This window comes from Hemitrygon akajei, chromosome 1 (assembly GCF_048418815.1).
Source record: "Hemitrygon akajei chromosome 1, sHemAka1.3, whole genome shotgun sequence".
NCBI lineage: Eukaryota > Metazoa > Chordata > Chondrichthyes > Myliobatiformes > Dasyatidae > Hemitrygon > Hemitrygon akajei.
The window spans coordinates 71665688-71684618 of record NC_133124.1 but is presented as its reverse complement, the minus strand read 5'-3'; the positions used below and the strand labels follow the sequence as shown (position 1 = coordinate 71684618).

General features: G+C 42.9%; 1 protein-coding gene across 2 annotated transcripts in view; it reads right to left on the bottom strand.

Annotated features, from left to right (window-relative positions):
- ttc39c (tetratricopeptide repeat domain 39C) overlaps positions 1–18931 on the bottom strand; it is a 57293-nt gene that overhangs the window by 27620 nt on the left and 10742 nt on the right. For both annotated transcript variants that reach the window (XM_073045546.1, XM_073045536.1), the window contains exons 2-3: positions 4312–4360; positions 1013–1141 (exon numbers count right to left, since the gene is read on the bottom strand). In XM_073045546.1, coding sequence (XP_072901647.1) covers positions 1013–1141; positions 4312–4360 — 178 coding nt within the window. The remainder of the gene's footprint in view (positions 1–1012; positions 1142–4311; positions 4361–18931) is intronic.

Sequence of the window (18931 nt, the reverse complement as noted above, 5' to 3'; positions counted from 1 at the left end):
AAGAAACATAATAGACCCCATTTAAAAACTCCATGCAGCAAAGACTGTCAAACACCCAATGTGCAAAAGAACAAACTATGCAAACAATGAAATGTAAACAAATAACACACAGAACATTAACTGCACAGTCCCTGAAAGTCTGTTCAGTGCTGAGGCAAGTGAAGCCAGTACAGGAGCCCAATGGCTGCAGGCCATAGCTACCGAGCCAGTTCATTGCTGGAGAATAAACCTCAGAGAAGGGAGCTGAATACTGGCTTGTCCTTCACCCTCAGCCTTGACCAAATGGCACAAACAGTTTTAAAAAATAAACAAAGACAGGAACATGAACCACAGTTTCCCTGAGAGTGAGCCCACAGCTGCAAAGCCTGTTCAGTGCTGAGGTGGGTGAAGCTTGTTCAGGAGCCCAATGGCTGCAGGGCAACAACTGCCTCTGAACTTGGTGGCATCAGACCCAAGACTCCTGGACCTCCCACCTGATGGCAGTAGCAAGAAGAGAGGGAGACCAGTCAAACACATGCAGAAGACACTGAAAACCTGTTTGCTTTCCATTCTTATCCAACGTTACAAATCTTGCTCAACACTTAATCAGCGCAGAGAAATGGAGCCAACCAAAGATGCATCTCCCACCATCAGGCCTTGATGCCACATTCTTTTCCAGCGATGGCTACCCTTGATGTACCTGAACTCCTGACAGTCTAGTTCGCTGCAACCCCCAAGAGATCACAAAATCACCAGATTGTTTAGTTGGTTCATAGGTACATCCTTGAAAGAGAAATTACAGGCTTCTGACTGCAGTGTTTGCAGTTCAAAAGTACAGTATATCTACTGAACATCTAGTAGTTTTGTGAGCTGTCTGTAAAACTTTGCCATTGATCACTGGCACCATCTTTCCAAATTTGTACTGAATCCAGCTAATCCAACTTCATACTGAAACCAGCTAACTTTCACACTGAATCAGATAAAGGAAAATGCTCTCCCTATTTAGATATGCAGTAAATATTAATGTACTCACATTCTTTTTAATTTTATTCCTAATTGTTTCAATGACACCTGCTTCACTACTTTCACACAGCTTTTCCGTGCTTTTTAAATCATCACAAGCCAGCTGCATTTTTTCATCTTCAAAGGTCATCATGGCATTCTGAAATGTAAAGTCTACATTACTATTTTCCCTTTTGGCATCATCAGTAATAAGAACAGTTTCAATCACAATATACAATACACAAGCCCAAAAGGTTATTCTTGTTAACAGTTGTTTCAAAAACATATCTTTAATCAATATTGTGCATTCAAGGACAATGTTGCAAAAATGTACACAAAATGCTTTACAATTCCATGATGTACCACAAAAAACACAATTTGTAGAATTACTCTTTCGGGAAATCAACCTTACATTTTGTAATTTGTAAAATTACTTTCAGAAAATGTACACTTCTCATTTATTTGTGGGCTACATACTGTTTGGATTAGTAATGACAATAACAACACTGGGCAACTAATTGCAAACTGGAAGCAACAGGAAATGCTCAGGTCAGACATTTGTGGAGGGAGAAAGTTAATGATTCAGATTGAGGAACTTTCAGCAGAAATGGATAAAGTGAAAAATAAAGCATGTCTTGAGATTAGTGGTAGAAAATGGAGATAACATTGTCTGAAGGAGATGCAACAGAGAAAGAAAGCACACTGCTAAACACTATGGAAATTGGTACTGCTGACTACATACTTCAGAACACTATCCTGGCACTCAACCCACCCCCTTACTGAACATCCTGATTCCCTGTCACTGACCTCAGTTCATCAGATCTATCTTCCACATAACTTCTGATTTAAGCCTCCTACTTCTTAAATGTTGAAAGAATCTTGGCCTCCACCGCCCTTTCAGGCAGGTCCAGATTCCAACCTGCCCTCTGCATGAAAAAATATCTTCGACTTTAAAACTCCCACCCTTTACTATACCCTGATTTTAGGAGTCTCTGCTTGGAGGATAAGCTTCTTCCTATCCAAGCTTTCTGTGTCCCTAATAGTTCTGTGTACTTCTACCTACATACCCTCCTCAGTCTGCTTTACTTTGAGAGAAACAAACCCAGCTAGCAGTTCCTCATGACTGCCATCCCAAGCAAAATCCTAGTTGATATCCTCGGTATCCTCTCTGCGATCAGTTTAGAGAGGAAGATCTTTTTCCCCCATGTAGTGGCAGGTTACAGTTGTAGATGCTGGTGGCCTGCACATGGGAGCATTGTGTGCAGTGCTGGTTGCCATGATATAGGAAAGACACAATTAAGTTAGAGGGTGCAGAAAAATTTACGAGAAAGCAAGAATTTTAAAGAAATTGGATAGGCTGGATCGTTATCCCTGGAGCAAATGAGGCTGAGAGGTGACTTTAGAGGTTTATAAAATTATGAGGAGGGAAGATAGGGAAAATGGTTGCAGTCTCTTTTCAAGGTTGGGGAAACTAAAACTAGGTTTAAAGATTAGCTTTATTTGTCACATGCTCATTGAAACATAGTCATTTGTGTCAGTGATCATAATCCAAGGATGTGCTGGGGCCACCCAGGTATTGCCATGCTTCTGGTGCCAACATAGCATGCCCACAACTTACTAACCCTAACTCATACATCTTTGGAATGTGGGAGGAAACTGGACCACCCGGAGGAAAGCCACCTGGTCTTGAGGAGAACATACAAACTCCTTACAGAGAGCAGTGGAATTGAACTCTGGTCAACTGCACTGTAACAGCAATAGGCTAACTGATACGCTACCATGCCAGTAGCACAGAATGAAAGGTGAAAATTTTCAAGCAGACCCAAGAGTAGTGAGTACATGGAACAAGCAAGCTGAGGAAGTGGTAAAGATACGATTACAACATTTAAAGACAGTTGGATAGAGTCATTAACTGGAAAGATTTAATGGGATGTAGGCAAACACAGGCAAATGGTAGTAACAAAGGAAAGCACTTAGGTCAGTATGGATGAGTTGGACTGAACAGCTGTGCTGTATAATTCTATGTGAGTATTGTGGATGAATCCCTTTCTTCCCTAGTGTAGATTAATTCTGTCCCTTACAAATTTTTCCCCCCAGTAACTTCCCTACCACTGATTTAGAGATACACTGGCCAGTAAAGACCTGGCTTATCCCTGCTGTCCTTGGAAGTCAATAGTATTGGAACAGTGAGACCTTGGAGTACCAGTGCATAGCTCATTGAAAGTGGCATCACAGGTAGACAAGGTGGAGAAAGAAGCATTTTGCATGCAGGTCTTCATTAGTCACGGCACTGAGTACAGGAGTTGGGATATCATACTGCAGCTGTTTTAAGTTCTCGGTGAAATCACACTTAAAGCAGTCTGTACAGTTGAGGTCATTCTTTTATAGCAAAGACAAAACTGAAAAGAGTTCAAAAAGGATTTTTGAAGATGTTGCCAGGACTAGAAGGTTGGGTTAAAGGGAGAGGTTGACCAAGTTAGGTCTTTATTATTTGAAAAGTAGGAGAATGAGGGGCAACCTTATAGAAATATTTAAAATTATGAGAGGTATGGATAAGCTGGATGGTAACAATCATTCCCAGGATAGGGTGGGTCCAAAACTAGAGGGCATAGGTTTAGGGTGAGAGGGCAAAGATTTAAGGAGGACCCAAAGGGAAAAGCCTTCCTCACAGAGGTTAGTGAGTATATGGAACATGCTGCCAGCAGAAGTGGTTGAGGCATGTACAATAGTCTCATTTTAAGTAGTATTTGGATCGGTAAATGGAGGGGCAGGGCATAGAGGGATATGGTCTGAAAGAAGGAAATTAGAACTAGCTGGGTGAACACCATAGTCAGCAGGGCCTGTGCCTGTATTGTACTGTTCTAAGACTATTAAAGGATGATGGAGAGAACAATGGACATAACTGTGGGCAGATGGAGAACAAGAATCCAGATAAAGATGGAGCTAGTGCCATCAGAGATATTTGAAAGAGGCTGGCAAGAACTTATTAATCATAACTGAATTGTACCACGTTTGCTCTCCTTGTCAACTGGCACCTAATCTATGGCCTGTAAAGATTCGGAAAAGATTAATTCATCATGGGGGGGGGGGGGGAGGGGGGGGGGTGACCATTCTGGTCTACTCAAGTTGTGCGGAATAAATTTACCTGTATTCTACAACCCTGCATCAACTCCAGTCTTTGGTGTGATTAGGAAATATATACAGGTAAGTACCTAATTTTTGTAGACCACATTGTTATCAACACTTGCCATGCTACATTGTTTCATGGCCAATAGACACAGGGGCAGAAAGATTTATTAAACATACATTGCTTTTGTATAGTTAACTCACCAAGAAACTAACAAAGCTTGCTCCAAAGCTCATTAGAGGACTGTTGTTCCTATAAAAGAACACATGGTAAATTGCTTAAGACTTTGAAGCAATACTACTCATTGCAACATCTGTGCATATTTGTACTAAAACAAATAAAACAGTGAACTTAAATATTCATATTTCTTAAAAGACCATATCACATTTCATGAGAACATATACAGAACACTCAAGCAAAAAATAAACTTCTGAAAATACTCAGCAAGCAGTCTCTGTGGAAGCAAAGGGTAGTCAGTCACCACAGAGCTCAGGCCCTGCATCAAGACCGAGTGTTCTTCTCTTTCTGTCTCCATTCTTTCACTCCACTGTAAGTTCTCTTCAAGGTCTGTCCAGTTTGAAGTTCTCCTGCTCCTTTGACATTCTCAATCTCTTTGTAGTGTTTCAGTCCAAAGCTTGACCCACTACTTTCTTCCAGCAGTTTACTTTTTGCTCCAGGTTCCTACAACTGTATTCTCTTGTGAATCCATTTAGCTCTATTAAGCTTCCTTTGTCTTCAGAAGTTTTACTTTGAACTTTGAAGTAAGACTTCAGTTCCATGTTTTTGCTTGTTCCTCTTTTCCTTCATATCTGTTACAGATCAAAACTGCATCTTTGCTGAGGCAGATGGCTTTTTGGTGACCAAAACCCTTGAAAAAACTTCTTCCTCAGACCAACTGTCATTTTACACACTGAAACATAAAAACATGGAAAACTTACAGCACAATACAGGCCCTTTGGCCCACAAAGGATTGGATTGGATAGTGGACTACTTGACAGATAGACCTCAGTATGTGCGGTTGGGAGACTGTAGGTCTGACACGGTGGTCAGCAGCACAGGAGCGCCACAGGGAACCGTACTCTCTCCGGTCCTGTTCACCCTGTACACATCAGACTTCCAATATAACTCGGAGTCCTGCCATGTGCAGAAGTTCGCTGATGACACGGCCATAGTGGGGTGTGTCAGGAATGGACAGGAGGAGGAGTATAGGAAACTGATACAGGACTTTGTGATATGGTGCAACTCAAACTACCTGCGTGGTGGACTTTAGGAGATCTAGGCCTCATATGGAGCCAGTGATCATTAATGGAGAATGTGTGGAGCAGGTTAAGACCTACAAGTATCTGGGAGTACAGTTAGACAAGAAGCTAGACTGGACTGCCAACACAGATGCCTTGTGCAGGAAGGCACAGAGTTGACTGTACTTCCTTAGAAGGTTAGCGTCATTCAATGTCTGTAGTGAGATGCTGAAGATGTTCTATAGGTCAGTTGTGGAGAGCGCCCTCTTCTTCGTGGTGGTGTGTTGGGGAGGCAGCATTAAGAAGAGGGACGCCTCACGTCTTAATAAGCTGGTAAGGAAGGCGGGCTCTGTCGTGGGCAAAGTACTGGAGAGTTTAACATCGGTAGCTGAGCGAAGGGCGCTGAGTAGGCTACGGTCAATTATGGAAAACTCTGAACATCCTCTACATAGCACCATCCAGAGACAGAGAAGCAGTTTCAGCGACAGGTTACTATCGATGCAATGCTCCTCAGACAGGATGAAGAGGTCAATACTCCCCAATGCCATTAGGCTTTACAATTCAACCGCCAGGACTTAAGAACTTTTTAAAAGCCATTATTAATGCTTTTTGAGATAGTGATTTAGATGCATATCATATTTTTTTACTGAGTTAAGTATTGTATGTAATTAGTTTTGCTACAACAAGTGTATGGGACATTCGAAAAAAGTTGAATTTCCCCATGGGGATGAATAAAGTATCTATCTATCTATCTATCTATCAAAGCTGTGCCGAACCTGTCCCTACCCTAGAACTACCTAGGCTTTACCCATAGCCCTCTATTTTTCTAAGCTCAATGTAGCCATCCAGGAGTCTCTTAAAAGACCCTATCATTTCCACCTCTACCACTGCTGCTGGCAGCCCATTCCACACACTCACCACTCATAAAAAACTTACCCCTGACATCCCCTCTGTACCCACTTTCAAGCACCTTAAAACTGTGCCCTCTTGTGCTAGCCATTTCAGCCCTGGAGAAAAGTCTCTGACTATCCACACGATCAATGCCTCTCAATATCTTGTCCACCTCTATCAGGTCACCTTTCATCCTCCATCGCTCCAAGGAGAAAAGGCCGAGTTCACTCAGCCTATTCTCATAAGGATTGCTCTCCAATCCTTACAACATCCTTGTAAATCTCCTCTGCACCCTTTCTATAGTTTCCAAATCCTTCCTGTAGTGAGGCAACTAGAACTGAGCACAGTACTCCCAGTGGTGTCTGACCAGGGTCCTATATATCTGCAACATTACCTCTCGGCTCCTAAACTCAATCCTATGATTGATGAAGGCCAATGCACTGTATGCCTTCTTAATCAAAGAGTCAACCTGCACAGCAGCTTTGAGTGTCCTATGGACTCGGACCCCAAGATCCCTCTGATCCTCCACACTGCCAAGAGTCTTAACCATTAATGCTATATTCTGCCATCATATTTGACCTACAACAGACATCCCACCCTGCAAAAACTCATTTCAGGGAGGTAGCACCACCACCACCACACCACCCTTCCCACCCCCGGTCGACCTCCAAAGGTGTATGTATACGGGACATTATATTATATTATCATGGAGTCATTTTTTTAATCTATTATAACTTTAAGCAAATCTATAGGGAGTTTGGCCGCATCACGTAGGACATCAATAGAGTAGCTCCTTAGCAGCGAGCCAGCTAGTTTAAATAACATTAGCTATGTTAATGAACGAATGACACCTGTTAAACTCAACTCAGCATGTCTTCTATAGTCATTTAACCCACCGTGGGCAAAAGAAAAGTCACTGTTACAAACAGTGTAGCAAGCAACACTGTCATTATTTTTGACCCCTATTAGGCAGGGATACACTTTAGTGTAGTCTGGGGTGAAGTATGTTTTATATTTTATTTTTTTGGAACACTGTGCCATGGTGCTGCAGGACACTAAACTGAACTGATGGAGGGAGAGAGAGGGGGGAGAGAGAGAGGGGGGAGAGAGAGAGGGGGGGAGAGAGAGAGGGGGGAGAGAGAGAGGGGGGAGAGAGAGAGGGGGGGGAGAGAGAGGGGGGAGAGAGAGAGAGGGGGAGAGAGAGAAGGAGAGGGAGAGACTCTGACTGTAAAGCCCGGCCACAAAGAAAACTGATTGGTCTCTCTTTGTGCTAAGTAGACCCATCAGGATTGATTCATTCTCATATTCTTTTTCTCTCTCCCTCCCTCCTCCCTCGCTCGCACGCTCTCAAAAAAATCAATTTCTGGGATATTGTATATAATTTGGGGGCATCAGGGAGCCGCTATCAATATGCTGAAGACTCCAGAATTTCCGGGAGAAGTGGGATGTCTGCTACAAACACTATATATGGTACTCATTTTTCTGCACTATTCAATTAATTAATGAAATATAATGTGGCTAAAATACTGGATTAGTGGCCACTGTGCTGATCCATTTAATCATTCTGATTCAGAAGAGGAGATCAAACCCCATTTTGGAAGCTGGGGAATATACATCCATGTACTTGAACAATCATGGATTTTTTAAAAGGAAGTTTTATTGACAGTAACAATAAAATTAGCCAAGGAACATGCTGATTAACCAGTGACACTTGTTTTTATGCATCAGAGTCTCCTGCCTGATGGTAGAAAATCAGAGGATGGTGGATGGATGGGTGGGTGGGATCCCTAATAATACTAAGGGCCCTGTGTATGCAACACTCCTGATAAATGTCCCTAATGGATGATTGGGAGACCCCTATATTCCTTTCAGCTGTTCTCAGTCCTTTGCAGGGTCTTCTGGTCTCAACTGCACCCATACCAGATGGAAATGCAACTTGTTAGGATACTCTCAATGGTCCTCCTGTAAAACACAATTAAGATGGGGGTGAAGGGGGGGTGGGAACCCTCCCCCATCTTACAATTTACCCCATATATACACCTCAATTTTATATGTCCCCTCTTAAATGCTCTTCTCCAGAAGAAAAAAGAAACCTCACCATCTCTCCTCCCAACTAAAACACTCCATCCCAGACAACTTGCTAGTCGATCTCTTATGCACCTTCTCCAGCTTAAGCACATCTTTCTTATAAGGGGGTGACCAAAACTGCATATGGTACTCCAGCTGACATGTGACCAAAGCTTTATAAAGCTGAAGCACAATTTCCCTTCCTTTGGAGCCCAGATGGCAATTTCAACTGCATCATCAGAATGTCTGCCACAGGTCAGATATCATTTGCACATTCCAGTCAAAAGACCGAACACGAGGAAATCTGCAGATGCTGGAAATTCAAACAACACACACAAAATGCTGGTGGAACACAGCAGGCCAGGCAGCATCTAGAAGGAGAAGCACTGTCAACGTTTCGGGCCGAGACCCTTCATCAGGACTAACTGAAAGGAGAGATACTAAGAGATTTGATAGTGGGAAATGCGAAATGATAGGAGAAGACCAGAGGGGGTGGGATGAAGCTAAGAGCTGGAAAGGTGATTGGCGAAAGTGATACAGAGCTGGAGAAGGGAAAGGATCATGGGACGGGAGGCCTCGGGAGAAAGAAAGGGGGTGGGGAAGCACCAGAGGGAGACGGAGAACAGGCAGAGTGATGGGCAGAGAGAGAGAGAGAGAAAAAAACACAACTAAATATGTCAGGGATGGGGTAAGAAGGGGAGGAGGGGCATTAACGGAAATTAGAGAAGTCAATGTTCATGCCATCAGGTTGGAGGCTACCCAGCCGGTATATAAGGTGTTGTTCCTCCAACCTGAGTTTGGATTCATTTTGACAGTAGAGGAGGCCATGGATAGACATATCAGAATGGGAATGGGACGTGGAATTAAAATGTGTGACCACTGGGAGATCTTGCTTTCTCTGGCGGACCAAGCATAGGTGTTCAGCGAAATGGTCTCCCAGTCTGCGTCGGGTCTCACCAATATATAAAAGGCCACACCGGGAGCACCGGACGCAGTATACCACACCAGCCGAGTCACAGGTGAAGTGTCACCTCACCTGGAAGGAGTGTCTGGGGCCCTGAATGGTGGTGAGGGAGGAAGTGTAAGGGTAGGTGTAGCACTTGTTCCGTTTATTCCCCTCTACCAGCACTCTTCTCCGTCTAGCGGAATTAGTTCTTACTCTCAATGATTTCTCCTTTGGTTCCTCCCACTTCCTCCAAACCAAGGGTGTAGCCATGGGCACCCGTATGGGTCCCAGTTATGCCTGCCTTTTTGTTGGCTTTGTGGAACAGTCCATGTTCCAAGTCTATACGGGTATCTGTCCCCCTCTTTTCCTTCGCTACATCGATGACTGCATTGGCGCTGCCTCCTGCACACATGCTGAGCTCGTTGACTTCATTGACTTTGCCTCCAACTTTCACCCTGCCCTCAAATTTACCTGGTCCATTTCCAACACCTCCCTCCCCTTTCTTGATCTTTCTGTCTCCATCTCTGGAGACGGCTTATCTACTGATATCTACTATAAGCCTACAGATTCTCACAGCTACGTGGACTATTTCTCTTCCCACCCTGTCTCTTGCAAAAATGTTATCCCCTTCTCACAATTCCTCCGTCTCTGTCGCATCTTCTCTCAGGATGAGGCTTTTCATTCCAGGACAAAGGAGATGTCTTCCTTTTTTAAACAAAGGGGCTTCCCTTCTTCCACCATCAACTCTGCTCTCAAACGCATCTCTCTCATTTCCTGCACATCTGCCCTCACCCCATCCACCCACCACCCCACTCGGGATAAGGTCCCCCTTGTCCTCACCTACCATCCCACCAGCCTCCAGGTCCAACGTATAATTCTCTGTAACTTCCGCCACCTCCAACGGGATCCCACTACCCAGCACATCTTTCCCTCCCCCCCCTTTCTGCTTTCCGTAGGGATCGCTCCCTACGCGACTCCCTTGTCCACTCGTCGCCCCCCATCCCTTCCCACCAATCTCCCTCCTGGCACTTATCCTTGTAAACAGAACAAGTGCTACACCTGCCCTTACACTTCCTCCCTCACCACCATTCAGGGCCCCAGACAGTCCTTCCAGGTGAGGCGACACTTCACCTCTGAGTCGGCTGGTGTGGTATACTGCATCCGGTGCTCGGTGTGGCCTTTTATATGTTGGTGAGACCCGACGCAGACTGGGAGACCGTTTCGCTGAACACCTACGCTTGGTCTGCCAGAGAAAGCAGGATCTCCCAGTGGCCACACATTTTAATTCCACGTCCCATTCCCATTCTGATATGTCTATCCATGGCCTCCTCTACTGTCAAAATGAATCCAAACTCAGGTTGGAGGAACAACACCTCATATACCGGCTGGGTAGCCTCCAACCTGATGGCATGAACATTGACTTCTCTAATTTCCGTTAATGCCCCTCCTCCCCTTCTAACCCCATCCCTGACATATTTAGTTGTTTTTTTTCCTCTCTCTCTTTGCCCATCACTCTGCCTGTTCTCCATCTCCCTCTGGTGCTTCCTCACCCCCTTTCTTTCTCCCGAGGCCTCCAGTCCCATGATCCTTTCCCTTCTCCAGCTCTGTATCACTTTCGCCAATCACCTTTCCAGCTCTTAGCTTCATCCCACCCCCTCCGGTCTTCTCCTATCATTTCGCATTTCCCACTACTTTCAAATCTCTTAGTATCTCTCCTTTCAGTTAGTCCTGATGAAGGGTCTCGGCCCGAAACGTCAACAGTGCTTCTCCTTATAGATGCTACCTGGCCAGTCAGAAGACTGCAGGTTTAAAATCCTTCAGATATTCAAGAAAAATTAGGCTAACACAGCAGTTCTGTATTTAAAGAGTTTCATTTTAGATATCATGAGGACTAAGGATGACTTGCTTCCAAAATCGTTTTGTGGCTCCTGAGGCAGCTCCGGTGTAGGAACTCTCCTGCAGACAGGGAAGGTATCCAATGGATCTGGTAAGGGGGCTGACCCCTGTGACATTAATAAAAGTCCTGTGGGTACACAAATCACATGGACTCAGCTGTCAATACCATCATGAATGATCCTTCTGCTCCTTGAACACACATGGTCAATGAATTCCCAGTGGTCATGAAGATGCTACATTTCTTTAAGGAAGCTGAGAACCTACCCTTAAATTCTTTCCTCTATCCGCCTGGTACTCTTCACTTTCAACACTTTCGAGATTTTCATTGTGCTGAAGAGTTTTTATAGGCTATTGGAAATTATTTTATTGATACATTAGTGGACTTATAATTTGTTTTGTTATGATAATGTCCAATGAACCCATTGTTAAAAGGAGCGCAGGAACCAGGCCTCAACAAGTGAGAAGAAACTTTGTGAATTAGCACTGTGAATGAGATGCCTAACCATTGGGATCTTCAAATAGATAGACAGCAGATAACTGGTGTTTTACTAAGCTTCACAGAGACATGGCAATGATCATGATAATCAGAAACTAATTACTGCATCCCTGGGTCATCACAGATTAGGGTCCTTACTGGTGTTACTGCAGCTCTACCAACAATAATGGCAAACTGTAACATGACCCATGAGTCAGTTAACACAGAACCATTAAGTTATACCTTACAACTGATAGGTAATCATCAACAAAAGAAAGCCCCTCTATATGTGACTATCCTTTAAATAATACTACACAGATCCTAAACTGCAGCCAGAGGGTCAACAATGCAGTTTAAATTGGTTGCAAAAGGGCCAGGACTGAGCACTGCAAAAGGCTTGCCTCCAAGAGCCCCACAATGTACAGATAGATATGTTGGGCAAAGCAGTCTCCTAAATCAATACTCTATCCAATGAACTAACAAATAAACACAAGAGATTCTGTAGATGCTAGAAATCCAGAGTAACACACACAAACTGCTGGAGGAACTCAGCAGGTCAGGCTGCATCTATGGAGGGACTGTTCTGATGAAGGGTCTCTGCCTGAAACATTAACTATTTCTTTCCATAGATGCTGCTTGACCTGCTGAGATCCTCTAGCATTTAATGTGTGTTATCCAATGAACTAACTATGGTGAAACAATCCACTGTAGCAGAAACAAATCATGTTTACTTCAATAGTGGCTCCCTGCCCTATGATTTCCATCACTTAAAGGAGAGGGAGCTCCTTTAAAACCTAACACTCACAGATCATCTATTGACATTCCTATATTCAGTAGGTTAATGCCCTGGATATCACATTCTAGGAGTGCCTAAAAGACAGCTGCTCAAGACTCAACAGGCACAATTGACAATAAACAATGCTGCTGCAAGCCTAAAACATAAAAGAAATCCGCATACAAAAGAGAATGGTACAATTTAGAAACAGTAACTGCCGTAACATACCAAGAACTGAATCTGGGAGACAAAAGAATATTTCAGTTACCAGCACATACTGATCAATCGTGTCAGGATTTCCTTTCTGCTGATGTTAGCTGTAGGAACATTAGCAAGGAGTACCATAAATGCCACTGCTAGGGTTGACAAGATTCAGCAAAATCTTATAAAAGCACAGTCAATACAGATTTGTTCTTACTTAGTTCAGACCTTAACCATTTAAACATCACATTCGGATTCAGGCATGTAAATGCCAAGCAGTTCAACCTGTACCATGCAGTCAGTTACTCCGTAGAGAAAAGCCAGGAAGCTGCATTTTTTAAAATAAATGTATTGTTTTAATGAATATTATTAATTTACATTAGTTTAATTGGTTTTAAAAGTCATATTTCAAGACAGTTGAGGTGTTTGGCTACTGCAGGCGTTGCAAGACTTCCAGGGCAGTTGAGGTGTTTGGCCTATGATCACTTCAGTAGTGAGGCTTGGAAAATACTACAATCTAAAAAGCGCTTACGAAGTTGGCAGTGAAGAATCAGGAACAAGCTGAATTGTCCCCATATGATTCATACAATTTATATTTATGATATAAAGCACTTTATTCCATATTTGTAGTACGCAGGTCATATTTTCAAATCATCATAAAAATACCATAAGATACTCAGAAAGAAATAAAACACTTATCCTTTTACACCGCCCATGATTGCAAACGCACTTTCCTGGAGCATCAGTGATTCACTTCATACTTAGAGTCAAAGAGTAATACAGCACAGAAACAGATCCTTCGGCCCAATTCATCCATGCCACTTCTTTCAAGTCAATATATAGAATAGATTTTTCACATGATAATCTTCAAGCACTGATTGACAATAACTCTGCCACACACAGTCACAAATCTGGCTGCAAAAGGAGGAGGATGAGGCTTGGCGCTGGCAACCCTATTCTGTAAAAAAACATAGTGCTATAAAAACACCAGCAGAAGCTCCTCACCCTGGGAGAGGAGGGATCTTTGACAACGGGCTACATCTGGAGACAATTTGAAGGAATGGCACAGAATAGTGCACTCTGGCATGCTGCTGTTGGTGACCCTACGCTGCAGTAGGGCTTAAGACGACTGATTGACAATGCTTTGAGGAACATTTCCATTTCATCCAAAACTTTTCAGATGCCTTTCATTTTAATTCTGCATCCAACAGTCACACCAAATTTGGTTGCCTCACTACCTCACTTCCTGCAAGTGTTTTGTAGCACCACTTTTAATTTCCTATTAAATTGTATGAAGATTGTATGAAGGCAGTCCCTTATCTGCACTAGGTGTCTGCTGATTTTATTCATTTACAGTCAACTGAAAGAACACGGCAGTGTGCACTGAATTTCTCTGTTGATAACTGTAAGGAACTAATACACAGTTTTATAGCATTGTAGCACTACTGGTAGTGTTCAAATTTGTTCTGTATTTAATTTAAATACATAATTTGTTACTCAGTTAAATTCTAGTTTGTGTTTTTATACCTTCTTAACTATTTCCATGAAACTTTGGCTAACTGGGCAACTGCTTAATTGGGCCAAAATGACTGGTCCTCATGTATTTCAATTAACCAGATTCCACTTTATACCTTAGAGTAGGTTAAAGGACTATATAAAAGCAGCACTCTCTCATGATGCCAGACTGAAATATTTTAAAGTTTGATGTAAATTTATTATCAAAACACATATATGTCACCATGTAGTACCCTTTTCTTGCAGGAATTCACAGTAAATACAAAGAAACACGATATAATCTTTGAACATCTCCATACAAAGATGGACTAGCAACCAATGTGCAAAGGCAACAAATTGAACAGATACAAAAAAGGAAAAAGTAAACAAAATAATAACAATAAATAAACAATGTTAAGGACGTGAGTCATAGAGTCCTCAGAAGAGAGCCCATAAGTTGCGGAACCATTTCAGTGTTGGTTTGAGTGAAGTTATCCACTCTGGATCAAGAGCCTGATGATTGAGGGGTAATAACTGCTCCCGAACCCGGTAGTGTGGGACCTGAGACTCCTGTATCTTCTTTCTAATGGCAGTAGCGAGAAGAGAGCATGACCTGGAGGAGGGAGTCCTTGATAATGGATGCTGCTTAGCTGCAAAGTGTTCCTGGTAGATGCCCTTAGTGGTGGGAAGGGCTTTAAGCTGCATCCACTTCTTTCTGTAGGCCTTTCACTCAAAGCCATTGGTATTTCCATACCAGGCTGTGATGCAAGCAACCCAGCTCAGCCGTAGTTGTGAACTTCCCATCATTCAGGACATTTACAAAGACAGGTGTGTAAAAAGGGCCCAAAGGATCATTGGGGACCCTAGTCACCCCAACCACAAACTGTTCCAGCTGCAACCAATTGGGAAACAGTACCGCAGCATAAAAGCCAGGACCAACAGGCTCCGGGACATCTTCTTTCACCAGGCCATCAGACTGATGAACTCACGCTGATCTGAGTGTATTTCTGTTACATTGACTGTTCTATTTATTATAAATTACTGTATTTGCACATTGCACATCTAGACGGAGACTTAAAGATTTTTACTCCTCATGCATGTGAAGGATGTAAGAAATAAAGTCAATTCAATTCAATATTGAGGATTAGATTTTGGAGATTACTGATCAGTTTTAAGACGATGATAGTGTTGAATGAAGAGCTAGTCAATGAAGAGCATCCTGATGTATACAGTGAACAGTAAACTTTAAAAAAACTATTATAAGTTTACCTTTTGTGTTGCATGTCATGTTTGTATGACAAAATTATGACCTAGAATTTGTCCTGAAATTGACATTATACCACAAGATTAATAACTACAATATCACTCAATTCACCTAGGTTTGCCCAATAACATGCATGTATTGTACAGAGACATACAAATTCAAAGAATTCATCTGCAGTCAGGCTGGAAACAAGAATCTGAGACCTTCAGATACTGCTCTGCTTTCCAAATCAATCTCCACTTCCCACTAAGGTGAAACAAAAGAATCTATGGCCAATATTTATACTCAAATAACAATGAACAACATACTTTGGTAATTATAACACTGCTATTTGTGACAATGTTTGTGCAAATTTGGCAGCTATATACCCTACATTAGTAATTACAATTCAGAAGCAATTCATTAGTAAGCACAGAGATGATAAACGGCTCTGGATAAAGTCTGGATGTTACATAACAATCACTGTGAGAAGTCATCTGTAAACTAAATGACTGTCCGTGTTTGAGGCAAACACAGTTTATACACCAAACACCCAACCTTATCCAGTATTCAGACTGGACGTAGATCATCACCCCAAATACATACTGTACATCTCTATGTAATTCATCTGCCTTCTCAGAGTAACCACTCTGCTCTTGCTGCAGTGCATCCTTCAGTTGATACACTCTCAGCTATCCAATCAGCCAGAGAATGAAAGCTGCTACAAGGCTGTTGTGCTTGCTAGCAACACCTTTATTCATCTGTATTAAAAATAATAAAGGTACTCATCAACTAGATAGCTCACATTGAAAGGCTTAGTATTCCAGAATAAACCCTTCACCTTTCAGCTACATAGTTGGTTGGCAGGAGGCTAAGAACAATAGTGGTAGGTCAGAGGATGGAGCAGTTGGTGTTAAAAGGTAGATGCAGGGTATAGAGACTATGAGGAAGGACAAGAACAGGGCATAATTGCAGTCAACTGGAAAGGTTGAAATGTGTCTGTTTTAACATAAATATCAGGAACAAGAGTGATGAACTTGGAGCACAAATCAGCACATGGAAGTACACCATTCTGGCCATTACAGAGATATGGCTGTCACAAGTGCAGGGATGGCTGCTGGATGTTCCAAAAGCAACAAGCAGGAATGTAAAAGAGGTGGGTGAGTGGCTTTGCTAATCAGGGTCAAGTTGTAAAATTAGTCAGCTCCATCATGGGTACTAGCCTCGTAGTATCCAGACATTTTAAAAGAACGGTGTCTCAGAAAGGTGGCATCCACTAGCCATGACATGCCCTCTTCTCATTATTACTGTCAGGAAGAAGGTACAGAAGCCCAAAGGCACACACAATTCAGCCACAGCTTCTTCCCCTCTGCCTTTCGATTTGTAAATAAACATTGAACAAAGAACACTAGCTTACTTTTCTAAAATTTCTGTTTTTGCACTACTATTTTTAATTTAACTTTTTACTTTAAATGTAAATATATATACTTCCTGTAATTCATTTTTTTTTCTCTACTTACCATGTATTGCACTGTACTGCTGCCGCTATGTTAACAAATTTCACAACATATGCCGGTGATATTAAACCTGATTTTGATCACAGCTGCAGAAAGGGAAGATGTTGTGGAGGGATTGTCCACTGAATCAGTGTAGGTGGAGGTCAGAAACAGGAAGGAAGCAATTGCTCTATTACAAGTATTCCATAGTCTACCACATATATGTCAAACTCAAGGCCCGTGGGCCAAATCTGGCCTGCGGTGGAATTATCTTTGGCCCGCGAGATAATATCTAATTACTATTAAAGCTGGCCCCAGTAATTGAAGCGCCTATGGCGTATGATATGGCTAATGCTGAGTTTATTCAGGTACCAGGTTTTCAGGGTTTTTAGTGTTTATTCGGTTTCCCTGGTTTATTTCCTGAATATCATTAATGAATAAATTTTTTTTCTATTAGAGCTGGCCCGCAGGTATATTGCATGCACCACTAATACTACAAATCCCACAATGCACTGCCAGTGCATTGCTCGCGCTTGCCTTACTCTCTCATCAGCATCCTTATGGCGCTAGTCACGTGTGGTCAACTTTCAGCTATCCCTCACCCCAAAAATGGCTGAACGAAAGGTGGACTTTGAAAACAGGGGTTTTCAAGGCAGGTGGGAGGCAGAGTATATGTTCGCAGATATAAAGGGCAAACCTGTTTGTCTTGTGTGCGGAGACGGTGTGGCTGTAATTAAAGAATATAACGTAAGACGACACTATGAAACGAAACACCACGACAAATACAAGCATCTGGACAAGAAACAGAAGCTCCAGAAGGTAGAAGAGCTGAAAAGAAGTCTGGCGTCACAGCAGGCTATGTTCACAAAAGCCAAAACACAAAGTGAGGCTGCTGTAAAGGCTAGTTTTATTGTGGCAGCAGAGATCGCTAAATCAGCCCGGCCCTTTACCGAGGGAGAATTTGTTAAAAACTGCATGATGAAAGTTTGCGACATCGTGTGCCCAGATAAAAGGCAAGCATTTTCAAATGTGAGCCTGCAGAAACACCGTTGCTGACCGTGTACGTGAGCTTGCCACCAATTTACAACAATAGCTGGTGGGGAAGGGAAGAGATTTCATCGCATATTCCCTTGCTGTGGATGAGAGCAGGGACACTTCTGATACTGCCCAATTGTCAATTTTCATTCGTGGAGTGGACTCAAGTCTGTATGTAACAGAGGAACTTTTGGGATTAAGATCAATGCATGGCACAACTACTGGAAAAGATCTCTTTGAAGAGGTATCCAGATGTGTAAATATAATGAGGCTGCCTTGGGATAAACTTGTGGGACTGACGACAGATGGAGCGCCCGCGATGTGCGGTCAAAAGAGTGGATTGGTGGGCAGGATCCGGGAGAAGATGCGGGAGGAAAACGGCGCAGGTGAGCTGACAGCTTATCACTGCATCATACACCAGGAATCGTTGTGTGGCAAAGCCTTGAAAATGGAACATATAATGAGCACCATAACATGAGCAGTTAACTTCATAAGAGCCAAAGGTTTGAATCACTGCGAGTTCAAGTCGTTTCTGGAGGAGTTGGGTTCAGAATATAATGATTTGCCCTATCACACAGAGGTGCGATGGTTAAGCCAAGGAAAAGTGCTGAAAAGATGTTTCAAGTTGCGTGAGGAGATCTGTCAGTTCATGGAAAGCAAAGGGAAAGACACAACAGAGCTCCGGGATAAAAAGTTGCTTTGTGAAATGGCGTTTCTGTGTGACATCACGAGCCATCTCAATGCGCTCAACCTGCAGCTTCAGGGGTGGGGTTGTGTGATCACAGACATGTACGCTGCAGTGAGGGCTTTTAAAACCAAGCTGCGCCTGTGGGAGACGCAGATGCAGCAAGAAAACTTGAGCTATTTTCTGTGTTGCCAAACTATGAAAGAGCAGGTTTCTACCAGTGTTCCCACGTGCAAAGTTTGCTGAAAAACTTAGCATACTTGGTGCTGACTTCACACGGCGATTTGCCGACTTTGAAGCCCAAAAAAGCAGGTTTGAACTGCTCAGTAATCCATTTGCAGCTGACGTGGAAAGCGCACCAACCAATATACAAATGGAGCT